Below are 25,525 nucleotides of genomic sequence, written 5' to 3' on the forward strand. Positions count from 1 at the left end.
TTCACAGTTCTCTTCTGAAGGATCCAGCCTTCTATTTCCATCTTGTGTTAACCCAGCTTAGTGTATAACAGCTACTTGCATTGAAGGCTTCTTTTTTAAGAAACATCTGTGGTTTAGATGTGTCTTTGTAAGTGTGAAAAAGCCTGAAGTCCTTCAGTTCTAGTTCCTTGAGGAGGCTGTACCAGTACCGAACCACAGTACTATCATTGCCACTGACCTCAAACCCAGGCCAATGGACATGGATTTCAAAAACCAGTTGTCCTATATGTTCCACAATGTCCTCCAAGATCAGGTTTTCCAAAATTTTCCATTCCGCACTTTCCATATCTGCTTTGAGGATATCAATCTGTAACAATATAATAAAAACACATGAAAGACAGACTGCCACGATATCAATGAATTCACATATAAATGAAATGTGTAGTTGTTTTTTTTTTTTACATATCTGAGAGTCTAGAAGATAGAGATTAAAAAGATGGTATATAAATGAATGCATCGAGAATACCAACTTATAAAAATTAAAACCTAAACTGACCTCATTCTATTAATAACTATATTGGAAAATAAGAACCTGCATATTATTAATCCTGTGGCACCACTGCAACTGGCTTTCTAATCCAAATTTTACTCAACACCACAACAAGCCTGTGGTGCAGACCATAACTACATTATATTAAAGGTTGAAAACTGCAGCAGAAAAACTTGTCCAAGGCCAATTGGTAAACTTGCTGATGTACTGCCGTTTGAACTCAGGTACTCCAAGTGTTTATCCAACAAGTTAACAGGCAGGCTCCTTTTCATATAAAGCAAAATGATATAAATCAACACATGAGATTTACAGCAAGCAAAAAATACTTTTTCCATACAGTGCAGACTTGATCTGAAGAACTCACTGCCACCATAACTCTGATCTAGTTAAAACTCATGGAAGATAGGTAAAATTGCTGGGGCAGGCATTCCCATGGAAGTCATTAATGCTAAGCTCCAAAGTTGGGCAATGTAGACCATAGTGAGTGGCTGCTTTCAGCATTCCTAAAGCAATCAGTTCTGGTCACTAGTGGACTGTGAATGCAACATTGTTCTAACCCAACACGACTGCTACACTTGGTACTGCCCACTAATGGAACTGTTGGTGGGCACTTTCTTATTAGGAAATGTTTTCCTTGAAAACAAATGTGCATTTCTCATTCCACTTTGATTGAGGGTCAGTTCATATAATATGTGCCGTGTTTGTATCAGCAGCCCTGACCATATCCACCTGAGTCAGCAGATATAATGCATGATGTAAGCAATATTGATTATTGCAACAGCAAATTATGTGATCACTGAGACATTTATGCAATTGCTAAAATTCATGCTGACCACAGATTTGATAGCTAAGATCGCACTTAATGTTCAACTGCAAAGAACTGCATGATCCGTTTCACGCACACGCATGTGCACATGCAGGGAAGATATACACCTCATATTGTTCAACAAATTCATACAATAAGAAAAAATAGTTGGATGGTTACAGTCCAAGAACTCTGCAGATACTTCCTCTGAGACCTCAGGGTGATTGGTATTTATGTTAAATTATGTGGATAGCTGTTGCTATATGTACACAATCCTGATTTTCAGATCACTCAGGGGAGCTCCCATTGCAATGTTCATGGGAAACACCAGTATTCTATCAGAATTGCCAATGGCAAAACTAAAACATATGGATGCTATACACATGTCTTTAACCTGTGTGTACAGGAGTTTGAGAACCCTCAATGACTAGGACCCAATGTAGGTACATTGGTATTTCAAGATGATTGTACATACATGTATGATGTCCACACTTAATGGATACCATACAGGTATATACACCTTGAAATATCAATGTACCTACATTGGGGGGTGCAGTGGGAAATACCACTATAATTTCTTGCAGCAATTGTTGTGTATGGTGCTGCACTAAGGTGCCAGAAAGATAAATGAGATGCACTGGGCAGGGTCTCCTCAAACTAGTTTCTCCAGCTATTGCTTTCTGTATGTCTTACTGAAAGAAGTGCAATTTTCACGGGCATTAAATTAATTCAAAAATAGCACTACATTAATGGATAATACAAAATAAGGCTTCACAGTTCCAAAGGCAATAGATAATTTCATCACAGAGCCTATAAGCAGGTTTGAGGAAAATCAGATACTGTGCTACATTACAAGTCTTTAATTTCTCACAGGCCCTCTGTAGAAAACAAGGTCATTATTGCAAAACAAACTAAGCTAATCAGAGTGGCATTTGAAAGGCAAATTTCCGATGGCATCCATATTTGCAAAGAAAAGAATTTAAAATGCATTTGCTGGATGTTCGACCCTAGCCAGTGCTTCCTCCCACCACAATATTTCCCTTGCCCCAACATACTCAAGGCCGAGTACAATAAACTGGAAGAACTAGGGGTGCCATTCAACCAAACGTAAGCTCTTTTTAGTACCACCGGTTTCAAAAGCCAAACTGAGTTTGTGTTTAACTACCACCAAATGCAATCAAGATCCTTCAACTCCGATTAGAACATAACCTCATAAGAAAGAGCTAATGCTGGAGGAGGTGGGCAAAATGAAAGGGGACATCATGGCAGGTGAATGCAGTAGCCCTAATGAGCCATTGTTAAACAGACCAATATAGAACATTTAAGCTTGTCCAATATGAAACATTTAATCTTGATCTTTGTTCTTAGATCATGCAAGAGTACTTAAAAGGAATAATATGATTACATTAAAAAAACCTGACAGCCAGTCTCTCAAGAGTGTTCTAATACAAACAGCCACAAGGCAGACATCCTCAGGGCTGGGGTGGGGGTGGGTGGGAAATACAACCAGCATGGTCTGAAAGACTGTGCTGGGCAAATGTTTGCAAAGCGTATGCAGTTCCTGCAGATTCTGTCATCACAAAAATCTCTACTGAAGCTTTTCTAGCAGCAGCTTCTCAGCAATTTCCTTACTGGGCGTAAAGTGGAATTTGAGAGCTCTTTAGTATTCATGTCAGAAGTTTGCTATCTTTGAGAAGATCCACAGCTGTCTATATCTTCCAAAAAGGAAAGAAGCTCATCTTGAATGACAAATAGAAGCAGGGGCTGCACAGAAGTGTTCTGCATGGTGATCATGATTCACTTTTGCCAGCTCAGCTTTGCAATGTGCAGCAATCTTACGAGCAAAAATCTTATGAGCAAAAATCTCGTAATTTTTGGTCTGGTTCATCCCAGGTCTTAACATGCTGGCTGCCTTAGGTATTCTGGTGTGGGGGAAAGGTGGGATAATAATATTATCCAGAAAGGTACATTTCACACACAGCACAGCACCAGAATAAGCCTTATGTCCTCCCTGCATCCCTAGATGAGTAGAACCTTTACTGCCCAATCCTATGTGGTATTGCCACCAGCAGAACTATTGTTCTGGCAGCTGAACACGCTTTACTGCATCATAAACTATGTACACCACCCCAAGCTTCTTGGAGCCAAAACAAAAAACATTTTGAAAATGAGAAAATCTGGAAGTGCACTTATGGACTGCTGCTGCCGGATCGAGGAAGCCAAGCCTTTCTGCCCTGAAAGCCCTCGGTGCCCACAAGAGGTAGCGTGGGTGTGCTCCCTTCTGACCAAGGGGGGTCCTTCATGTCCTCCAGGAATTCCACTCACCCTGCCTCTTGGCCCAGCTCAGGTCCTCTGGGCTTGGCCTTACCACTTGCTCAGCTTCTAGAAAGTCAGCCAGGCCCTCCATCTCCCACTCACAGGTTGATCCCTGGTCAGCAGTGTGCACAGCTAAGGCAGTCCTACCCAAAAAAAGCCTCCCCAATAATCATGGGCTGGTTAAATGGCATCTGCATGTATCCAACCCATGGGTCATATGTTTGACATGCCTGCCCTACACGGAGGTTCCAGGTACCATCCCCTTGCAGAGCAGGAGCTCTCACCCTGAGCTACAGTCCCTTCCCTAGACAAAACTCCTATATAACTAGAGGCACTAGACTCTTGTCCTCCTTTACATCTGGTCTAGTCACCCCCTAGAAAGAAGCAGAAAGACGGGCTTATATGAGAAAGGTTAAACAGACAGCTGCCATGTTGGGCCCCTTGTCTTTAAAAACAAAAACTAGGCCACTGCCCATTAAACTAGATTTTCAGATCTCAGAAATCAGGAGTGCTTTCATCTATCTCCAGATACAGCCCTGAAAACTTTTTTTCCAGGAACAAACGGCCCCTTGGCTTTTATCCCTTTCTGCTCCAGTGGTATCCTGGCTTTGATGCCTCCCTTTTGTCTCACGTACTCTCCAGCTAATGCCAAAAAGAGTTAATGGCCCAGCAGTTGCATGGATGAACAGCAGGCATTCGGCACACTCTGTGCGACATTCACAAAAACCAATCTGCAGTGTGGCTGTCATGACCAACATCTCCAGGACAGAGTGAGCTGCCAGGAGAAACAAACATGAATACTGCACTTCTAACCATTCCATAGCAGGAAAGCTCCCAAAAGAAACGCAAGGGGTGTTGGGTAGTAGGAGAGAAGCTCAGGATGCTTAAGACAAGGATGGGCAGGTCAAGCAACAGAGCGACAGTGGGACAGATGGCTGTTGGCACAGCTAAAACCCAAACCAATGACTTGGCATGCAGGGCAGAATTCTGTCCCCATCCTAACAGCCAGGCAAACTTTTCACTATTCAAAAAGCCAGGCTTACAAGCAAACATTTGGACCAGCAGTCACAAATTCAATATTCACATTTTAGAAAGCATTTTTCTGTGGCTGTCGTGACTATGATCTCCAGGGCAGTCAGCAGAAGAAGCAGCAAACAACACACTGTACTTCAATGCATCTCGTCTAGGGCTGTTCTAACAGCTTGTAGGACGTTGTGTCATAACCCCCACAAAATCCATCTAGGGCTTGCTTTAGGGCACGGTAGGCCAGTTCAAGAACAGAAGGAAAGCTACTTTCAAGGTGATGGCTGCGTTTTCAAATATAGAGCTTTGTGGTAGTACACGCATTACCCCACCTCTTCCCCCAACACTGGGAAACAGCCTTGTGAAAAGCTGCATTGGAACTGGTCTTCGGGACTGTATTATATATTGCCTTTTGGATCAGGATCATCAACGCTTGCATTGGAAAAAGAGCATATGTTTCAGTACATGAAGGCATGAGAGCATGTCCCACTAAGGCAATGCTGGCATAAGCTTCCATGTGTGCATGAGTAAAACAGGCAGTCATGCCCTCATTCGCACATTTCGCACACTTTTCCAGACAGATCACTGTCTGAAAAATATCACATGAAGCAGCCCTTATGGTATGCCCATGGCAAAATTTGGTTTCCCTCACTTTGTGTGGCATCACTATGTGGAACAGCAAAAAAGAAAAACTCTCAAGATGCACACCTGTCATTCATTTCAAGACTGATCATACAATCTGGGCACAATCCTGAACACGCCATGCAAGCAGGCAGGGGCTATATCTTAAGCACTGTGTGGGAAGGGCGCATATCAGCAAGACACCATAACCAGTGAAAGACAGTGTACATTACTGCTGCAAGTTCCCCCGGAGAGAAACCTTTTTAAAAAGGCCTTTAAAAAAGGTCCACTGTGACTTTGCCAGCAAGATTTGTTTTCCTGGTGCTATACTGCCATTCAAATCAGCTCTTGTGTGGAGATGTGATTAATATAACAAATGGTAGGAAAAGAAACACACAAATTTAATTCCTAAAGCAGCAGTTCTTCAGTGTGGCACAACCCCCCTTATTCTACTTTATCCTACTCTCAGTAGTCTTAATTGCTGTGGCAGGTAAGTGGAAGGAAGCAATCCAGCACTCAATACAGAGACTTCAGCCAGCAATAAGCATCTATATCCAACTCCTTTTAGGCATGGAGGGGGGAGAACACCATCACATCCATGAGCGCATTGATAGAGGTGGAGAAGCAAGCACACCAGCTTGACTTACAGTAAGGCCAAAGGTGCCTTAATATCAGCAACAGCAAGGTTAATGGGATTTCTGATATCTCTGGTGGTGACCTGAAGGCCATTTACAGCTCCCTATGGAGAACAATCAGCAGAGAAGTACCTGAGAGGAACTATTTAGCAGTGTTATTTCAGCACTTACCCAGCATGTGATGAAAGCTCCAAGGAAAGGAGTAGACAGCAATTCACCACACACCAGGTTCCTGGCATCTCTGTACTTACTTGCAAGCGATCCTATCTCCAGCATATGGGTTCAAAAACATTTAGGCTATTAGCTGCTGATTCAAAGATCAATATTGTAGTTTTGCATCTTCTCTGGTGGATAAAGGTTTTATACCTCTTGGATTTTGTATACTTGGCAAAACGACCATGGTCGTTTATTTGCATCTATTTGAATGAGCTGTATGCAAATAGGGAGTGGGTTTTGGCTATTTATGTTACTGGGGACCAAGGATGTGTCTGTCTCAGTTGTTTTTCCTGGGAAACATGCCAGGTTATAGACAGAACAGCCTGGCTTAACCACCAGGAGTGCTCTGCTTGGGCTTGACTGCAGAGAAATCAGCACTCCATCAACGTGCAGGGGCCCATGCACTGCACAAAATGTTGCAGGATTCATAGCAACACAGTGCTTTGCACACTAAAAAACCCCAAACACCAAACTGGAGAATTTGTTCATAAGCAGGCCGGCCTACAGGTAAATTTTTGACCTGGTCAGCAGGGACAGCCTCTTCAAGATTCTCCCCAAGATCGGATGTCCACCCAGGCTCCTTGGCATCATCAGGTCTTTCCACAAGGACATGAAGGGCACTGTAGTCTTTGATGGCTCCACATCAGACCCCTTTGACATCCGAAGCAGAGTGAAGCAGGGCTGTGTTCTTGCACCAACCTTGTTTGGGATTTTCTTCGCTGTCCTGCTGAAGCAGGCCTTTGGAACTGCAACAGAAGGCATTTATCTTCGGACCAGATCAGACAGAAAGCTCTTCAACCTCTCCAGACTGAGAGCAAAGTCCAAAGTCCAGCTGAAATGTCTGCTTGACTTCCTCTTTGCAGACGATGTAGCTGTCACCGCCCACTCTGCCAAAGATCTCCAGCAGCTCATGAACTGTTTTAGCAAGGCCTGCCAAAACTTTGGACTGACAATCAACCTGAAGAAAACACAGGTCATGGTTTAGGATGTGGACTCACCTCCCTGTATTACAATCTCCGCGCATGAACTGGAGGTTGTCCATGACTTTGTGTACCTGTGTTGGCTTAGTCATGTCATGAGAATGGACGATGGTCGGATCCCAAAGGATCTCCTCTATGGAAAACTTGTGCAGGGAAAGTGCCCTATGGGTAGACCACAGCTGTGATACAAGGATATCTGCAAGAGGGATCTGAAGGCCTTAGGAATGAACCCCAACAGATGGGAAACCTTGGCCTCTGAGCATTCTGCTTGGAAGCAGGCTGTGCAGCATGGCCTTTTCCAGTTTGAAGAGACACTTTGCCAACAGACTGAGGCAAAGAGGCAAAGAAGGAAGGCCCATAGCCAGGGAGACAGACCAGGGACAGACTGTACTTGCGCCCAGTGTGGAAGGGATTGTCACTCCTGAATCGGCCTTTTCAGCCACACTATACGCTGTGGCAGAGCCACCATTCAGAGCGTGATACCATAGTCTTTCGAGACTGAAGGTTGCCAACATATCTGTCTTTGAAACTCAAGGGGATCTACATGGGGGCAGTCACCCTCCCAGGCGCTGAGGGTGCACCAAAGAAGGGCACCAAAGAAGGGCATGTACCAGCTTCTGAACAACAAACCAAATCAGAAATTCCTTCCAAAGCCAAGGGTTCAACACAGCGGTATGCTACCAATCCCTTTCTGGCTTCTCCAGAGCGTCTGCCCAGACCTAGCCCAGGTGGCTCCATCCTGCAGTTCATTTCACCCTCCTTCACCCCGCTCTAGAATCTAATGAATGTTTCACTGTCTGACCTCTGCAAGGGAGACTAACAATCCCATCTTATCTTCTCTTTTGATGTTGTGTGCCAGACACTGCTGGATTCCTTAGCACAGCGGATGTTTACAGAGAAGAATCAATGATTTACAAGGAGCCCTTGTTTTCCGTTCTCGAGGAAGAACAAATATTTGCCATTTGTTTATGCTGCTCTGAATTTGAGTAATGCGGTAAGTTTGCAACACTAAACCAAAGTAGGTCTCTTTTTTCCTAAAGCTATAACAAGGTTAACGTACCAAAATGCATTTGGAATGGCTTGCCCAAATCTAAATAGAAAGGAAACATTCTTTTAAGTACAAAGCAAACCAAACGAAAAGCACTGTAGAATTTCAGTGTGTGCAAACAAATGATGTTATGTAGTTTCATCATTCAGCATTAGAACCAATGCTGTGGGGTTTCATTCTCTGCCCCATGACCTTCACTGGGCAAGGGGAAGTTCAAGGTCATTTTTTTCCTAAGGTCAAAGTCAACCAAGTCGGTTGTGGTCCCTTCAAGATTAACATGGCTACTCCTCCTTGACATAGTCAGTTTCCTTACACAAGGAGGTTTGTTAGCAAACATTAGAAACTTTTTGTAGCTGACTATATATTTATGATAGGACAGGAACAGCAGGCACTATAGAAGCAAGCAAGAATACTCAGGCAAGCAGGCAGGATTATAGTATCATCAGTCCATGCCCCCACATTCGAAGCCTCTTAGAAACCAAGTCATCTGACATCAAAACATCTTGTCTGTACTGTGCACACAGGACAAGTTAATTCCTGTTGGTTCCTATTGGTCTCCAGGAACCACAGCCTTTAGTGCAACAGCTGCTGTGCCCTGGTGCTTAATAAAATGAGTCACAAGTGACCTGCTCAACTCTCAGCACAATCACAATGGTGGGGCTAGACAAGCCACTATCTCTCCACTCAACACACATACCCAGATACCCCATCTGCAAGAAGAGGAAATAAATAACGAAACACCACTAGTTTGTAGAGTATGCTGCCATGAGAGGTGGTGATGGCCACTAGCTTGAATGGCTTTAAAAGGGGAAGACAGATTTCTCAACAGCAGCTAATCATTATGGCTATGTGTTACTTCTGGGTCCTGGTGGTCTGCCTCTGAATAGCAGCAGCAGAGGGAGAGAAGTACCTGCATGTCTTTCTCTCCTGTATCGGTGTTCCACAGAGGCAACTGGAGGGCTACTGGATGATGGGGTTTTGGCCTGGTCCAGCAGGGTTTTTCTTAGAGCTATTTTAAAGCTGTGCTTCTCAAACATTCTGAGCTAAAGAAGCCACTAAAAAACTTACTAGTTTATGGGATATCCCTCCAGCACCAAGCACCTGCAGACAGTTAAACTCAGCTTCTCCCTTACTTTTAGCCTATGAACCCCACTCTTGCCTGCAACTGTCCCCAGGACCAGACCCAAAGAATGGACACTGAGCAACTCCTTCCCCTACTGATTACTTCACAGTTCCCACAAGATATCAAGGGAAGAGAGGAACTCACACACTAATGCCCCCCCATTCAAGCATATCCTGGGATATCCTGAGAAAGAGAGAGAGAGCGCACACATTATAACAATATCTTAGGAACTTGAAGCATTCATTCTCAAGGTACGGTACTGAGGAGTAACAGATATTCTGTTCAATTGCTGCTCCCCATTAGTCTCCTTCCACACAATTTAATCTCTTCCTTTAAGTGAATATTACTCTACTGAGATTCGTGCCTGGACTCTCAGGAGACACAAAAACCTCTCTTCTTGCAGTCTGCATTGCCATTTTTCCTTTAGAAATCGTTCATATACTTACTTACTTATTGGCATCCTTCAATCTCGAAAGACTATGGTATCACACTCTGAATGGTGGCTCTGGAACAGCGTCTGGAACAGCTCTGGAACAGTGGCTGAAAAGGCCAATTCGGGAGTGACAGTCCCTTCCACACTGGGAGCAAGTGTAGTGTGTCCCTGGTCTGTCTCCCTGGCTACGGGCCTTCCCTCTTTGCCTCAGTCTGTTGGCCAAGTGTCTCTTCAGACTGCGAAAGGCCATGCTGCACAGCTTGCCTCCAAACGGGCTGCTCAGAGGCCAGGGTTTCCCACCTATTGAGGTCCACTCCTAAGGCCTTCAGATCCCTCTTGCAGATGTCCTCGTATCGCATCTGTGGTCTGCCCATAGGGTGCTTTCCCTGCACAAGTTCTCCATAGACGAGATCCTTTGGGATCCGACCATTGCCCATTCTCATGACATGACCAAGCCAACGCAGGCGTCTGTTTCAGCAGTGTATACACGCTGGGGATTTCAGCTCATTCCAGGACTGTGTTGTTTGGAACTTTGTCCTGCCAGGTGATACCGAGGATGTGTCAGAGGCAGCGCATGTGGAAAGCGTTCAGCTTCTTCTCCTGTTGTGTGCAAAGAGTCCATGACTTGCTGCAGTACAGAAGTGTACTCAAGAAGCAAGCTCTGTAGACCTGGATCTTGGAGTGTTCCATCAGCTTCTTGTTGGACCAGATTCTCTTTGTAAGTCTGGAAAATGTAGTAGCTGCTTTACCAATGTGTTTGTTTAGCTCAGTATCGAGAGAAAGAGTGTCGGAGATCATTGAGCCAAGGTACACAGAGTCATGGACAACCTCCAGTTCATGCGCAGAGATTGTAATGCAGGGAGGTGAGTCCACATCCTGAACCATGACCTGTGTTTTCTTAAGGCTGATCGTTAGTCCAAAATCTTGGCAGGCCTTGCTAAAACAGTTCATGAGCTGCTGGAGATCTTTGGCAGAGTGGGTAGTGACAGCTGCATCGTCGGCAAAGAGGAAGTCACGCAGACATTTCAGCTGGACTTTGGACTTTGCTCTCAGTCTGGAGAGGTTGAAGAGCTTTCTGTCTGATCTGGTCCGGAGATAGATGCCTTCTGTTGCAGTTCCAAAGGCCTGCTTCAGCAGGACAGCGAAGAAAATCCCAAACAAGGTCGGCGCGAGAACACAGCCCTGCTTCACTCCACTTTGGATGTCAAAGGGGTCTGATGGGGTCTGTCATCAGACAGACATTAGGGGTCTGTCCCTAACAATCGTTCATATATAAAAGCAAATTCTAAAAAGCTGTATTTGAATACAGTGGTGGTTTACACAAGTAAAGTTTTCTCATTTCCCAGTTTTAAAAACCGAACAAAAAAATGAAAGTAGCAATGATGTGATAGAAAGGGAGAGAGAGACAGTAATGGACATGCCCCTCTAAGCACCCCACAGCAAAGGTCTGCGGCGCCCCACCCAGCACGACGGAGCCTAATGTGACATTGCAAGCAGGTCAGAAAGCCTTGTGAAGCTTCCCACATGGTCTTAAACAGTATTTCCAGGAAACTGAAAGTAGTGCTTGAGACTGCGTCAGAAGCCTCAAAAGGCTTTGCTTGCAATGTCACACGGACATGGAGCTTGGGGCACTTATCCCCTGCTCCCCCCTCCAGGCACTAATTTTTCAGCTTCCAGCACTATAGAGCTGTTTTTTACTTTTGAATTGGATGCCATTTTCTATGTAGTTTCTGTGTAGTTTGTCATTTGTTTTTGAATTGCACTAGCCACTGCTGACTATTTTCAAGCTGAAAAACAAACACAGCACCTGTTGGTTCTGATGAACCTTTCATCAGTTTTCAAGGCCCTCAACCATGGAATTCTTCTGAGTTGCGATGCAAAGCACTGCAGTGGCTGTATTCCCTCCAGGACTCTCTATCTCACGGCAACTATTTAAATAAAAAAGCCAAATACACACACAGAGAGAGGACCAAACTATGCATTTAAACCCAACATGTAGCTTAGCTCTTAGATTTCCCCCTTCTTCATTTCCTCTGTCACAGAGGATGAGCAGTTGAGTTATCTTGTTTGAATGATGAAGGTCAATAAGCCACATGATACATTAAACGTTCAAGTGTTGAGTTGAAACACCTGCATCAACTTGGCTGCTGATTAATCAGAAGAATTTGACATAGAAATAAATATTTGTTAGTAGGCTAATGTCTCATCAGAAAGCAAGGTCACACATGGGAACTGTTTGTGCACAAAATTAAGCCACAGTAATCATCATGGTATTCTTGGGTTTACACCAAGGTTCAACTTGGTCCTGCTTGTACAAGCCTGATCCCAAAGGAATTGAATGCGTGTCATGGACAATGAACCTCACATGAACCCATAATTCAATTATAGAGGTGAAGGCAGATGTTTCTTATGGAATCACACGCTCTAATAGTTTGGGACATCACTTTAACATGATGATTTTTAAAAGAGATTTAAAATGTTACAACTAGCTGTTTATACAAGACTTTAACATGAAGAATCTACATTAAAAAGCTATCTTATTTTCTGTTCTTGCCTTTTCCTGTCATCTTCCATTCCTGTTTTTATATCATAGGCCAGTGGTACTCAGACATTTAGCACTGGGGCCCACTTTTTAGAATGAGAATCCGTTAGGACCCACCGAAAGTGATATCATGACTGGAAGTAACATCATCAAGCAGGAAAATTTTTAACAATTCTAGGCTGCAATCCTACCCACACCAGGAGTAAGTCCCATTTACTATCATTGTTAAAAGAATACACATAGTAGCTTGTTAAAAGTACAGGTCTGCAATATTTTACCCAAATGCAATCACATACCACGGTAGCATCAAGTCTAATATATTAAAATAAAATATTGAAAAGAATGGGGACCCACCTGAAATTGACTCGCGACCCAACTAGTGGGTCCTGACCCACAGTTTGGGAAACACTGTCATAGGCCGTTTCACATCGCTCAGACATACTGAGTACAAAGTTGCACTTGCTTCCTAGAAGGATCCAATTCTTTGCCAATTCCTTTTAAAAAAAAATCTTTTTTTTTTACTGTTATAACAAAACCCAGCCTTTAGACTTTATAATCAGGACAAAAGGAGGGGAGCAGCTGTGTACACCGCTCTGAGCTCTTTGAAGGAAGGGCGGTATAAAAATGTGAAAAATAAAATTAAATAGAATAAATCTATTTTTTTCGAATAAGAAAGATTTTTAAAAGGAACAAGGTGATAAAGCGACCCAGTGATTTCACTTAGGAAACTCATATGGCAACAAAGGGAGCAACTAAAACCTCACCAGATCTAACATTCCTTTACCAAATGCTGTTCCAAAAAATTTATCTTTACTTTATTCTTGATCATGACATTTCCTTAGTATTTAAACTCTGGCTTAACAGTTGGAAACATCACATTAAAAGGAATTTTGGGGAAGGGACATTCATTTTGTGTGTATGCCTGTGTGTAGAATGGGTGATTAAAAATTCCACTGATTTTTGCACTGATACAGAAAGTTTAAAAAATGGTTCCCAGCTTCAAACTATTGCTACTAAAACAATCACATTGACACTACCAGAACTGCAGTAAAAAGTGTTTTAAGGCCTGCAGACAACATGCTTATGGAAGATTTTCTTTCCATAGATGACAACAGAAAACACGTTCATTGTGACTTATACTGAAAGATGTCCCAATCCTAACAAACGCATGCACCAGATGCACACCTCAATCCATTGCATACATGTACTTCCCCATTCAGAGAGAATGATGCATGAGCATTATTTTAGTGGGCACCTCAGGTTCCTCCACTGAAGCTGCCGGAGGAGGTCTCATGAGAGGGGAAGAGCCACATATCCACTGGAAATCTCACTGGCAAAAGCAACCACTACAGTGAAGCATGGTTTTCCAAGCTGCAGATACTATCAGTATGAAAATTTGCCCAATACAGTTGGCCCCTCTATCTGTGGATTCAGGACTCATGGATTTGACTATCCATGGGTCCCAAACCCGCAGGGTCAGCCTGATCTGGACTCTGCAGAAACAACTCAAGCTGCACTCTGGTCACCTCTAGAGGGTTTAATAAGGCCTGTGGAGGAAGCATGCGGCCTGCACAGTTTGCAGAAATCCTTCTAAGCCTTTAGGGAAGCCTTAGAACCTCACTTCTGGGCTGGGGGAGTGGAAGGCCTTCTAAGGCCCACAGAGGCACCCGGGGCCTCAGAAGGCCTTATTGTTGTTGTTGGCAACCTTCCGTCTCGAAAGACTATGGTATCACGCTCTGAATGGTGATTCTGGAACAGCGTCTAGTGTGGCTGAAAAGGCCAATTCGGGAGTGACAATCCCTTCCACACTGGGAGCAAGTGCAGTCTGTCCCTGGTCTGTCTCCCTGGCTATGGGCCTTCCTTCTTTGCCTCTTAGCCTCAGACTGTTGGCCAAGTGTCTCTTCAAACTGCGAAAGGCCATGCTGCACAGCCTGCCTCCAAGCGGGCCGCTCAGAGGCCAGGGTTTCCACTTGTTGAGGTCCACTCCTAAGGCCTTCAGATCCCTCTTGCAGATGTCCTTGTATCGCAGCTGTGATCTACCTGTAGGGCGCTTTCCTTGCACGAGTTCTCCATAGAGGAGATCCTTTGGGATCCGGCCATCATCCATACTCACAACATGACCAAGCCAGTGCAGGCGTCTCTGTTTCAGCAGTGCATACATGCTAGGGATTCCAGCATGTTCCAAGACTGTGTTGTTTGGAACTTTGTCCTGCCAGGTGATGCTGAGGATGCATCGGAGGCAGCGCATGTGGAAAGCGTTCAGTTTCCTCTCCTGTTGTGAGTGAAGAATCCATGACTTGCTGCAGTACAGAAGTGTACTCAGGACACAAGCTCTGTAGACCTGGATCTTGGAGTGTTCCGTCAGCTTCTTGTTGGACCAGACTCTCTTTGTAAGTCTGGAAAACGTGGTAGCTGCTTTACCGATGCATTTGTTTAGCTCGGTATCAAGAGAAAGAGTGTCTGAGATCGTTGGGCCAAGGTACACAAAGTCATGGACAACCTCCAGTTCATGTGCAGAGATTGTAATGCAGGGAGGTGAGTCCACATCCTGAACCATGACCTGTGTTTTCTTAAGGCTGATCGTCAGTCCAAAATCTTGGCAGGCCTTGCTAAAACGATCCATGAGCTGCTGGAGATCTTTGGCAGAGTGGGTAGTGACAGCTGCATCGTCGGCAAAGAGGAAGTCACGCAAACATTTCAGCTGATGTTTCAGCTGACATTTCAGCAGATGGAACGCCGGGTGCAGCACTACTCTGAGCTATATTCCAGAGAAAATGTAGTCATCGAAGAAGTGCTGAACAACATTGAGTGCCTGCCTGTGCTGGAGGAGCTTGACAGTGAACCAACCCTAGAAGAACTTCACCCTAGAAGAACTTTGGCAAGGCACCTGGAAAAGAAGGCCTTATAAAAGCCTAAAATGTCACGGTTTTCCCCACGAAAACCGGAAATGACCTTCTAAGGCCTCCCAAATGCCTTAGAACACCCTTGCCTCTGGAGGTTTAAAGGTGGCGAGACCTGCGGATTTGATTATCCGTGGTTTTTGGCATCCACAAAGGTTCCAGGAATAGAACCCCAAGGAATGCTAAGGCACCATTGTCCCATAATTTTTGGAGATGGAGAATTATGGGTAGATTTGTACTAAAAAGAATGGAAACCTCTGAGAAACTAAGTCAGTGAATTTTGTGGTCTTGCTAAGGGCACTAATGTATGGAGGTTGAGAAAGAGTCCTCAGCCCTGCCCTAAGAAGCCTGGTGTGAAGTCTGAGGTGGGGAGGCACCACGTTTTCTGGCTTCCCTCATTGTACGTGGCACAATAGACAGGCTCAGTTCCAACAAGGATTTTGTCACAGAGAAAAGCAAACTAAAACCATGACATTTCAATTTAAAATTCACACAGACTTTGCTTTCCAATGGAACATTTTTCATATGCATCCCTTCAGGGTGGGGGGGGGGGCGAGCAGAGAAGCATTCAGGCTGGAATCTCTTAATGTTCATTCATGTGGTAAAGGAGTAAGATGGCCTTCCAAAAAGAAATATGCTTACCGGTACAGCTGGAAGCAAAATCTCCACAACAATTTTTGCAGCATTTCTCATTATTTCACTAGCATTGGTACATGCTTTGAAATCTCAAGGCAAATGGGACTCAACCTGCTACTTTGAAATTGGAACCTGTTCTGCAGTGTCTAAATCAGTGATTTTCAGCACTGTACCCTGGCACATTGGTGGGCTGTGAATCATCCACAGGTGCGCTGAAGGACTTTGGGGGAGAGTCATATACTTGTAGGGTCACTGGGGGATGTGAGCCCCTGGTCGGCAGTGCAGTGTGCCTTGACAACTGACAGTGTGCCTTGACAATTTTAGCACCTTGTTAGTGTGCTGTAAGATGAAGAAGATTGTAAATTGCTGGTCTAAATTCTAGAATGAAAATGACCAAATCAGTGTTTCCCAAACTGTGGATTGGGGCCCAAATTTTTGGTGGGTCATAGGCCCTGCAAGGCTAGGAAACTGCAGAACAAAATAGTGTGCAACCCGGAAGTCGCTTCCAGGGTGCCAGTGCATCACAACAGACAATTTGGGAAACAAGGTGTGACGCAGTCAATGATGCAGGGAGCACACTAAGTGAGCCCAGGAAGCGACTTCCATGTCATATACCATTTTGTTCTGCAGCTTCCTGGCCCTGGAACAACCGTGGATGACACAGTGGATCACCAAGGTAAGAAGTCTGGGAACCTTTGCATTAAATTCTTGCAAGATGATCCAGCAATAGGGTGGAGCTCTTTCTCCTGAGAGGCTAAAAGATAAACAATGCAGAAGCTTCTGGATCTAGTTCTTTTCAATGGCAGCAACTCCTTGTCCCCACTCTTTTCAAGGAGACTTGATCCATTTGCTCTGCACTCAAGCTGAGAATGACAGAACTTGTTATTAATCCTTTCTCCTTGGGGGAGTAAATTGGGGAACACATCTCAGTGCTTTGCTTTGCTTTGTAGACAAATGATTTGCATGCAGATGGTCCCAGGTTCAGCACCTGGCTAAAGACTCTCAGATAGTACCATTGGGAAAAATCCTGGTCTAGAAACTCAGAAAGCCTTCTCAACTAGTCAGTACAACAGGGAAGTACATATATTAATAGCAACTTGGCTGCACAGTGACTCTTGATGTAATAGACTAGTGGGGGGAAGGGTGTGCGTTTGGGTGTCCCAAAGGGCGCAATCCTAACCAACTTTCCAGCACTGGCATAGCTGTGCCAGTGGGGCATGTGCTGCACCCTGCAGTTGAGGGGCAGTCACGGCGGCTTCCTCAAGGTAAGGCAATGTTTGTTCCCTTCCCTCAGAATTGCATTGCCCTTATGTCAGCGCTGGAAAATTGGTTAGGATTGCAGCCAGAACCTGTTAAATCTGAATGCAAAGAAGTCAATGGAGATGTGCATGAACAAAACTTATGTGACTAGTTTTCAATGGAGCAGAAAACATCCTTTGTTTCCAAAGTCTATGAAACTGAAAGTTAACTGTAGAGGTAAAATATTGCTTTTGGGGAAAAGAAATACAAGTTGAGTCTCATTATTCTAGTGGGTTGTCACCTGGATGGCAAAAAGCACTCATGTGGATGGCAAAAAACTGCACTACAGCAAATCAGTTTAAAAAACAAAGTTTCTTTCCTCAGGTGATTTAAATACAGCCTTGCTGACCTTTGTGATGTAAGATAAGAGTCATTAAGAAGACAATCCATCAACCAGTCATTCTGCAAGTGCTTACAAAGGCAAGTGCTTACTCAGCCCCTCCCTTCACCAATGCAAAGTGATCACCTTTCTTTCTCCCTCCTTCCCAAGCCAAGGAAAGCATTGTAGCTGCTTGTACTTACTACTGGAGCTCACTGTAAGGGGAAGGGAGGGTCGATGGATTGATGGATTGTCAGCCAGCTGCCCCCCCCATTAAGGAGGCTATTGTTAAAGGACTGTTAACCCCGCTAACTGGTTAAGAGGTGCTTTTTCAAGTGGGTGCTCCTCTTTTATTTAGCAGGGGGAGAGTAACTGGCCCACCTCACCCCAGCAGTGTCTTTTCTAGTGGCTGTCTGCTGGTGTTGCATCTTTTTAGATTGTGAGCCCTTTTGGGACAGGGAGCCATTAGATATTTGATTTTCTCTGTAAACCGCTTTGTGAACTTTTTGTTGAAAAGCGGTATATAAATGTTGTTGTTGTTGTTGACTGTTCAGTTTTTAAAACTGATTTTAAAGGGGTGCTTTTTCCCCTTCTCCAGGGATCAGCACATTCCTTCTCATTTGCAGGGGCCATTCGTGTTGAGTCAAATCCGTGTTTAAAAAATCTGTGTATAACAAGGCTGGACCTGTATGATGCAAACATAGTTCAACATGGGATAGTAGATTTCTACCTATTCTCTGATTTGTGGAAATAATGGTATTAAATAAACAAGGGTTAAATATAATATAACAATGCAGGGGGACCTGCGCCACTCCAAACCAAGAGGTACTGCATGAATTAAAACCTGTATTAACTGCCTGGGAATAAGAAGGTGAGCAGTAAAATTACATGTCCTTGGTGGCATTGAGCTGTTATTCAATTCCTCTGCAGGTAATGTTCTTAAGCGATCATGTCAGATATTTTCAAAAAGGCTGAAAGATAGCCTTTTGCTTACGAAGCCATAAACCTAAGCATGCTCTTCCAAGCAGAGCTGACATCTGTTAGCAGACAAAGCACCTTTCATGAACGAGCCAGCACCAATTAGCCTTAAAATAACCTCTGTGACTCAAAGCCTATATTGGATTCTTTTTAACCCCTTTTCTATGATTTTTTGGTTTTCATGTTATTGCTGAAGTTTTGTAAATTCAAAACACATTATTCTTGGCCTATTAATTCAGAACCTTCAGAACAGGGGATCCCAAAGTGTGCGCTGTGACACCTCAGGGCTGAGGTATGCAGTCTGTGCTTTGGGGCTCCCTAGGGAGGCGTGGCTAGCCCCCAGGGGTGTCATGAGGCATCTTGGAGAGAGAGGTGGCGCAGCTGCACATGCTGCTTTTCTTCAGCTGTGAACGAGCTGGGTGGGACAGTGTGAGGTGGGGAGGGCATGTGAAACATGGTGGGGGGAAGAGGTGGAGCCAGAGAAGGCTGGCTGGACAGGGGTAGAGGTACTGCAACTCATCAGCACAGGGCAAGCTCCTGGTAGGCTTCAATCTGGAAGGGAAGCCTGACCTAGAGAGAGCTCCACTAGTAAGTATAGGCAGCGCAGCACTTTCCTCCGCTTGGGAAGGAGGGAGCCCAGCCTGCTCTTAGTGGGGGGGGGGAGGGGGTCCAAATGTCCCAGCCTGCATTCCTCCGTCTTGCTTGGGGGGGAATAGGAGTGGCATCTGCACGTTGGGGTGTATGCGTGTGAGCAGCCCCCATCTACTTTGGGGTGAGCTGTAATCTTGCTCTGTGTGTTTGCAATCTTCTCCACACTTTCCTGGGAGTAAGCCCCAATACTCAAGTGCGACTTACTTCTGAGTAGACCTACAGAGGCTTGGGGTCTGTGGCAGCTTAGCCAAGGATCTTCACCTTTCTCTTTTTCCTCCCCCTTCACAAAAGAAAAAAGCCGCTCCTGATCAGTCAAGCTTTACCTCCAAAAATACCCATTCCTTTTCAGCCACCCCCCTTTTTCCTCCTGCCTCCTTTGGGGGGGGGGGTACTTCCCATGTTGGCTGCTATTATAAGACAAAAGCCACAATCCTAGCTAGGCCTTCTCAGAAGTAAGTCCTATTTTGTTCAATGGGGCTTACTCCCAGGAAAGTGAGGTTAGGCTTGCAGCCAAACAGTCTCTAGGTCTCAGTTTCACATCAGTCTGCAACTAGCAGATACCCACAAACAAAGTCTTTCCCTCCCCCAGCAAATTCATCACTTCTCCCCCCTCCCTTTCCAAAACCCTCCAGGTGTGCTGCTAACAAACTCAGGGCACATCCTAACCAGGTCTACTCAGAAGTAAGTCCTATTTTGTTCAATGGGGCTTACTCTCAGGTAAGTGTGGTTAGGATTGCAGCCTCAGAGTGCTGGCAGCTGTTTTTTTGTTTCTCATGTATAATTATAACACCTTCATCCCCATTTTGGGGGTAACTGAGGTGAGGTGATGTAATGGGGAGCCAAGGCCAATGGCCACAAGGATCACGGGAGCCACGGGCCAGAAAAGTTCAAGAACCACTGCCTTAGGGCACTCACAGGGGCCGGATGCCTACCTCCTACCCGCACTCCCCAGTTGCCCCTCCGACTTGTTTCCTTGCCCTTCGAAGGCCACCAGGAGGCAGCAGGTGGGACTAGCAGGGGAGGCAGCTTGAGGCTGGCACATCACCAGGTAAGTGGGACAGCACTGGCATGCCATCTCGGGTGCCAGGCCCAACTTGGGCCAGCCGTGGCTACAGCCACCTATTTTCAAGCTCCTTAATCAGTCTTCTTTCACTTATTGCAGAAAGCTTCATGAATTGTGAGTGGTGCAAAGTTTTGTGCAATGTGAAACCTCTTCTACCAGAACATCACTATTATTTTGTATTTCCGACTCAAGGCTGTTGTATATTTCATGATCATACAAGCACCGACATTGGTATTAGGCGCAGAACACGGAGAATCTGTGCATTTCACAACACAGAGAATCAAAGAGACCAAGGCCTGCTAAAGGTGAAGGCACACGCATGCTCCTGGACTTCACACCACCACCTCCGTTCACAGCTGCAGTGCCTTGATGTCAGCAGAAATGGAAGCTACCATACTGCTGGTGGTCAGGAAAACAGGGTTTTAGTTTTCATTTTAGTAAAAGAAAAAAAAAGTGTGTGATTTCCACCCATGCTGCATTTCATTTTGCTCTCAATACTCTCAAAAGCCTCAGGAGTTGAATTTCAGGGAGCACAGGAGATTGTGAAGTGAAGGAGGTATCAGTGAAAGTCTGCTCCCTCTTACACAAACAGTAGTGCCTTCTATTCACAAAAGAATACCTTGGGATACTCTTTATTGTAAGGGATACAGTGCAATACTGTATTGTAAAATACTCCTCTTGGACTTTTAAAAACAAAGCATAGAAATCCAAAGCAGAATATAAATGCTGGAGGGACTACTTAACCATTTCTCCTCCCAGGCTTCCCCTCCACCAACAAGGGAAAAATATACATTACTTGTTTCTTTTCCCCCATGGAGATAAAAGCAACTTGGTGTGTATGGGGAGGGGGATATTTAAAAACAAAAAAACAAAAACTCACCCGTGCCTTCCATTCAGCCTCTGTGGCTGCATTTTGTCTTTCAAAAAGTTTTTTTTTGGTGGGGGGGGGCTCCACATAATTTAATCCCAAAGATAATGCACACATACGGCAAGGTGAGTGCTCAAGGAATACTCAACAGAATACAAAATGTATCACAGCCAAGAGAATAACCAAAACACTTTCCTGAAAGTATCATAACTCATTGTAGATGAGTTCCAGTCAGATGTATCTTTATTATTTTATGATCCCATGCAACTCCTCCAATGCCTTGGCCCCCAGGGCAGAGAGAAGCATTTACAGAGCATGAAACATCCTCTTGTGCTGAAAGTTACTGACAATTTTCAGCACCCAACTGACAATTTTTGGATTCTGCTGGATCATTAGAAATGCAAGTCACAGATATAGCACCGGAGGAGAAGCACAAGTGAGCTATAGTTAGAGATAGCAGCTTAATGTACAAGTGAACACACAGCACCACTTTTAACCTCCAGAGTACTAGACTACTGAAGCACTCTTTTTTCCTCAGCCACATGGATTTGGAGAAGACAAAGATTTCCAGAAGGCACTGGCCAAAGAGGCAAGCAATGTGAAATTGGCTCATCTTCCTTCCATGTTCAAACCCATCCCAAACGCTCCTAAAAGCTAAAGATATTTGTGAAACTGTCGTGCTGCTTGCAATCGCTTCTTTTCTGGTTTTGCTTCTGCATTATATCCCTCCTGTTTCTAGAACTGTGGGGTGTCTATTTAGGCTGTTTCTAATCCTACACACAGCAATGGAAGCTGCCTAAATTCTGTGGATATCCCTGAAAGAGAAAGGGAACCTTTTTCCCTGTTTACTCTTTTGCTTTCCTGTTCATGTTTCAGAAACACATGTAAGGAATCAAATAGTAACTAGCCAAAGACAAAGGACCTGTGTAATGTTACTGACTTGGCCCTTCTGTATTCCCTTTTCATATACTGTATTACAAGATGAACACCATCAATTTGCTAAAAACTCAACGAGAACTCTGCTCAGTGAGGCTTATGGAACACTTTGTTCCAAGTTTGATTCACACATGAATGCCATATCACTTAATGACTCTCAGCTACTAGGCTTTAGCACTGGCAGAACAAGTGTTCCACCAGGACTAACTGCTGCAATAGCACCATAAAGTGCTTTCCAGCAGCGTGGTGCTGGAACACCAGTGGGAAGGCTGGCACTTTCCTGCCCTCATCGTTGGCTCTTCTGCCACCTACCAGTCAACAGGAGGGGTGAGGGGGAAAGTGTAACAGGGCAGGGAGGAGGCAAAACTGGGTGGGGAGTGAGCGTAATGGGGGTTGGGAGGTTGTGGGAAACGGTGGATCTGGTAGAGATCGCACACACCAGATTGTATCTCCTCAGACTTGTGCTAATGAAATCACTAGTGCAGGTCCAAGGAGACCCATTATGGAGTGGGAGGCTTAGGGAATCTGAAACCTCATATATCTGCTCCCCCTCACTGTGTCAGCTGCACCAGCATTGGGGGGATAGGATTGGGCTCTAAATCTGTGAACAGTCATCACTGAAATGCATTTGAATTTTCATGGGACAATAATGAGCTGTGCGTCTGTGGTGGCGCATTCACACTTCCAAATCAGCTCTTAATTATACAGTCAGTGAGTAATAAACAAGCCTGTGTGAGGAGGCCCTTAGAGCACTGTTTCTCAAACTGTGGGTAGAGACCCACTAGGTGGGTCACGAGTCAATTTCAGATGGATCCCCATTCATTTCAGTATTTTATTTTCAGTATATTAGACTTGATGCCACCATGGTATGTGACTGCATTTGGGGAGAGCAGTCCTTTTAACAGGCTACAACGTATATGCTTTTAACAATGATAGTCAATGGGGCTTACTCCTGGGTAAGTGTGGATAGGACTGCAGTTTAGGATTATTAAAAAATTTTCCTGCTTGATGTCACTTCCAGCCATGACATCACTTCCAGATTAATGACATCACTTCTGCTGGATTCCAACAGATTGTCATGCAAAAAATTGGGTCTGGGTCTAAAAAGTTTGAGAACCACGCAGACAAAGAATAAATGGTTTGCAGATTACACTGGTAAACTGAAGCAAATGTGAAAATGGAAGTGAAACACTCAAATACAGAGATGTCGCTATGTGTTTCAGGAGTATCTGTTCTATTTTTTGATCCAAAGCCTTCAAGTTTCACTGACAATAACTGGCTTATTGTACAGGGTAGCAGTTTATTGGAGTTCAGATTCAGAAGAATGCTGAAGGGTTTCTTAAGAGAATGCAGTAATTTTTAAATGGGAAATACTCTTTTTAATGCATGGGCTAAATTTGACTTTTAACTTCAAAGAGAATGCCTTGGAGTGTAGCAGCTTCTAAGGATGGTGTGAGATGGAGAAATGAAAGAAGGGGGGAGAGAAAGAGGAGACTGCCAATTCAAAATGCTTTGGGACACGCTGACATGTATCCCTATCAAGAAGAATGTCTTGGCCATGTATCAAAATGAAAAGCTCAGAACCAGCCTCACTGCTATCTCCATGGTTAGCAGTTTCTTGAAGTATCTCCAAGAGCCTCTCTTGGAGTATCTAGGGTGTGCAAGCACCCTAGACGTCCCTCAAAAACAGAGATTTGAACTAAACCAAATGTCTTATTCATGCAGTATATAAACAAGGAATTTAAAAACTAATTGGAAGCAAAATGGTTTCTCCCAGAATGAAATTTAAAGCCATCCCCCCCCCCCCCCAAAGCAACATGCTACATGAATGCTGTGGGACATGATGCAATTGTGATTTGGCTGCCTTCCATTTACAAGACTGTCATTTAGAGGGCATTTGCAGCTCAAGAGCATAAAGCAACAACAAAAATGAATGGCCTTACTAGATCAGACCAAGACCCATCCAAATCCTTATGTTTCTAAAGCCAAATGACTCTGGGGTGTTTCCACTCAGACATGAATGGGATGGTGGCCATGTCCTGTTTATTCTCGGCCTCCAGTACTCAGGGTTCTGAATCCAATATTCAGTATTCTGCCTCTAGAGTTCCATTTAAGGTGGAATTATACATCACCCACAGTACTGTGTTCCAATTTGTTTTGTAGCAGATTTTTTTGGTCCTTATGAAATATAGCTGCGAAATATTCTTTTAAGTCTAATGAGCCAAAACAGCAGCTGTGGGGAAGTAATTCAAGTTAGAGAATTAGTGTGGGAGTAAAAGGTTACACTCCTCTTCCCCCAACCCTGTGCTGAGGCCTCAGTCCAGATCTCCCCCTCCATGACTGGCTTGTGAAGAAAAATGAGATTTGAGGAGTTCTAGGCACAGAAGTATGGGTAGTATGTACCTACTGGTGGTAAATTGAAAGCAGAGACTTATACAGTACAAGGCAGCACTACCTGCAAACATCAAGACACAGTAGCAATTTAAGTCATCCCTGCACATTCCCAAGGCTAGCAATAACTCCCAAGTACACTGGCTTAGATTGTCAAAACGTCTTGAAATATACATTGGCAAAAGTCTGCGGAAAATGTCTACTGCCTTTGCAATTCCCTAAAAGGAGGCTAGGCCAGCTCAGAAGAAACATGACTGTCCATTGCAAGCCAGAATGTTTTTGCTACTGGTGTCATGGAAGAAACAAATCAGTGACCTTCTGAGCATAAACAATCCTCTTATAAACTGTTCCCTTCCAATTATAGTTGTAAATGTTTTCCTAGCTTTATAAGTTGTCCTGCAGTTAGGATCACTGCACAATTCTGATCACTGCTGAGCAGAGGTTCAACAGCACAAAAAAAAAATGTAGGAAATATTTTGACACACATGACTGGCAGGATATGAATACATACATTTGTTGGCAGCTTTAAAAATCAATGACACATCTGACAATTAGCTTTAAATCACTGTTCCTTCCTCTTGTTTTGTCCATTGAAAGATACTCATATATCTACAACAGGACCTCAATGAGTCACAGTATGAGAATTCAAATTTGCTGTGCATCACCATGCTTTAGTGATCCTATAACAGTGTAGATAAACATTCCCAATTATTGAAAGTTCCAATTACCCAGTTAGCCTGGACATTCTCAGGGCCACCTGCATTCATGGAGTTTAGTTGCACTCCATGGACAGACAGCTCTGGTGGCTGAGATTATTAACACAATGGATATTTCAGTGCTCCTTAAAGGTACACAAGATGAATTCTTACCTTGTGATGCCCAAAGTCATTCAATATGGTGCCAAGTTTCTTGGTGTTGGCATGAAGCTTATGAGCAGCAATTACTGGGTTAGGATCCCGCCAGTCTACAGACAGACGGTGGTACCAGAGGTGCTGTCCCTGCTGTACATGTGCCGACTTGATGCTAGGGTCAAAGCGATGCACCTCACATCCATGGTTGGCCATGCTGATCTCAAACTGGTTATCATCATCGCCCAGTCTTACCAATAAAACAGAACAACAAAATTGTTGAATGAATGAATGCTTTATTAGGCATAGATAAAGAAATCATAAAAGCAAACATAATCAGTCCTAATCCCGTTTATCAAAAACGG

At 44.3% G+C, this 25,525-nt stretch overlaps 1 protein-coding gene across 1 annotated transcript; it reads right to left on the bottom strand.

The window, feature by feature from the left end:
* METTL24 (methyltransferase like 24) lies at positions 1–25,391 on the bottom strand. Its single transcript, XM_066611350.1, has 2 exons — positions 25,182–25,391; positions 1–346 (listed from the first exon to the last, which is right to left on the bottom strand). Exons 1-2 carry the CDS (start codon positions 25,374–25,376, stop codon positions 32–34), a joined length of 510 nt encoding a protein of 169 aa, XP_066467447.1. The 5' UTR covers positions 25,377–25,391; the 3' UTR covers positions 1–31.
* Positions 25,392–25,525: the final 134 nt, after the last annotated feature.

The sequence above is a fragment of the Tiliqua scincoides genome, chromosome 1, assembly GCF_035046505.1.
Source record: "Tiliqua scincoides isolate rTilSci1 chromosome 1, rTilSci1.hap2, whole genome shotgun sequence".
Classification (NCBI taxonomy): domain Eukaryota; kingdom Metazoa; phylum Chordata; class Lepidosauria; order Squamata; family Scincidae; genus Tiliqua; species Tiliqua scincoides.

Bases quoted from the DNA above. Each gene is read 5' to 3' on its own strand.
- METTL24 (XM_066611350.1), bottom strand. From the start codon at position 25,376: ATGGCCAACCATGGATGTGAGGTGCATCGCTTTGACCCTAGCATCAAG. The intron at 347-25,181 runs GTAAGAATTCAT...ATATTGTTACAG, and splicing joins ATGACTTTGGGCATCACAAG to ATTGATATCCTCAAAGCAGA.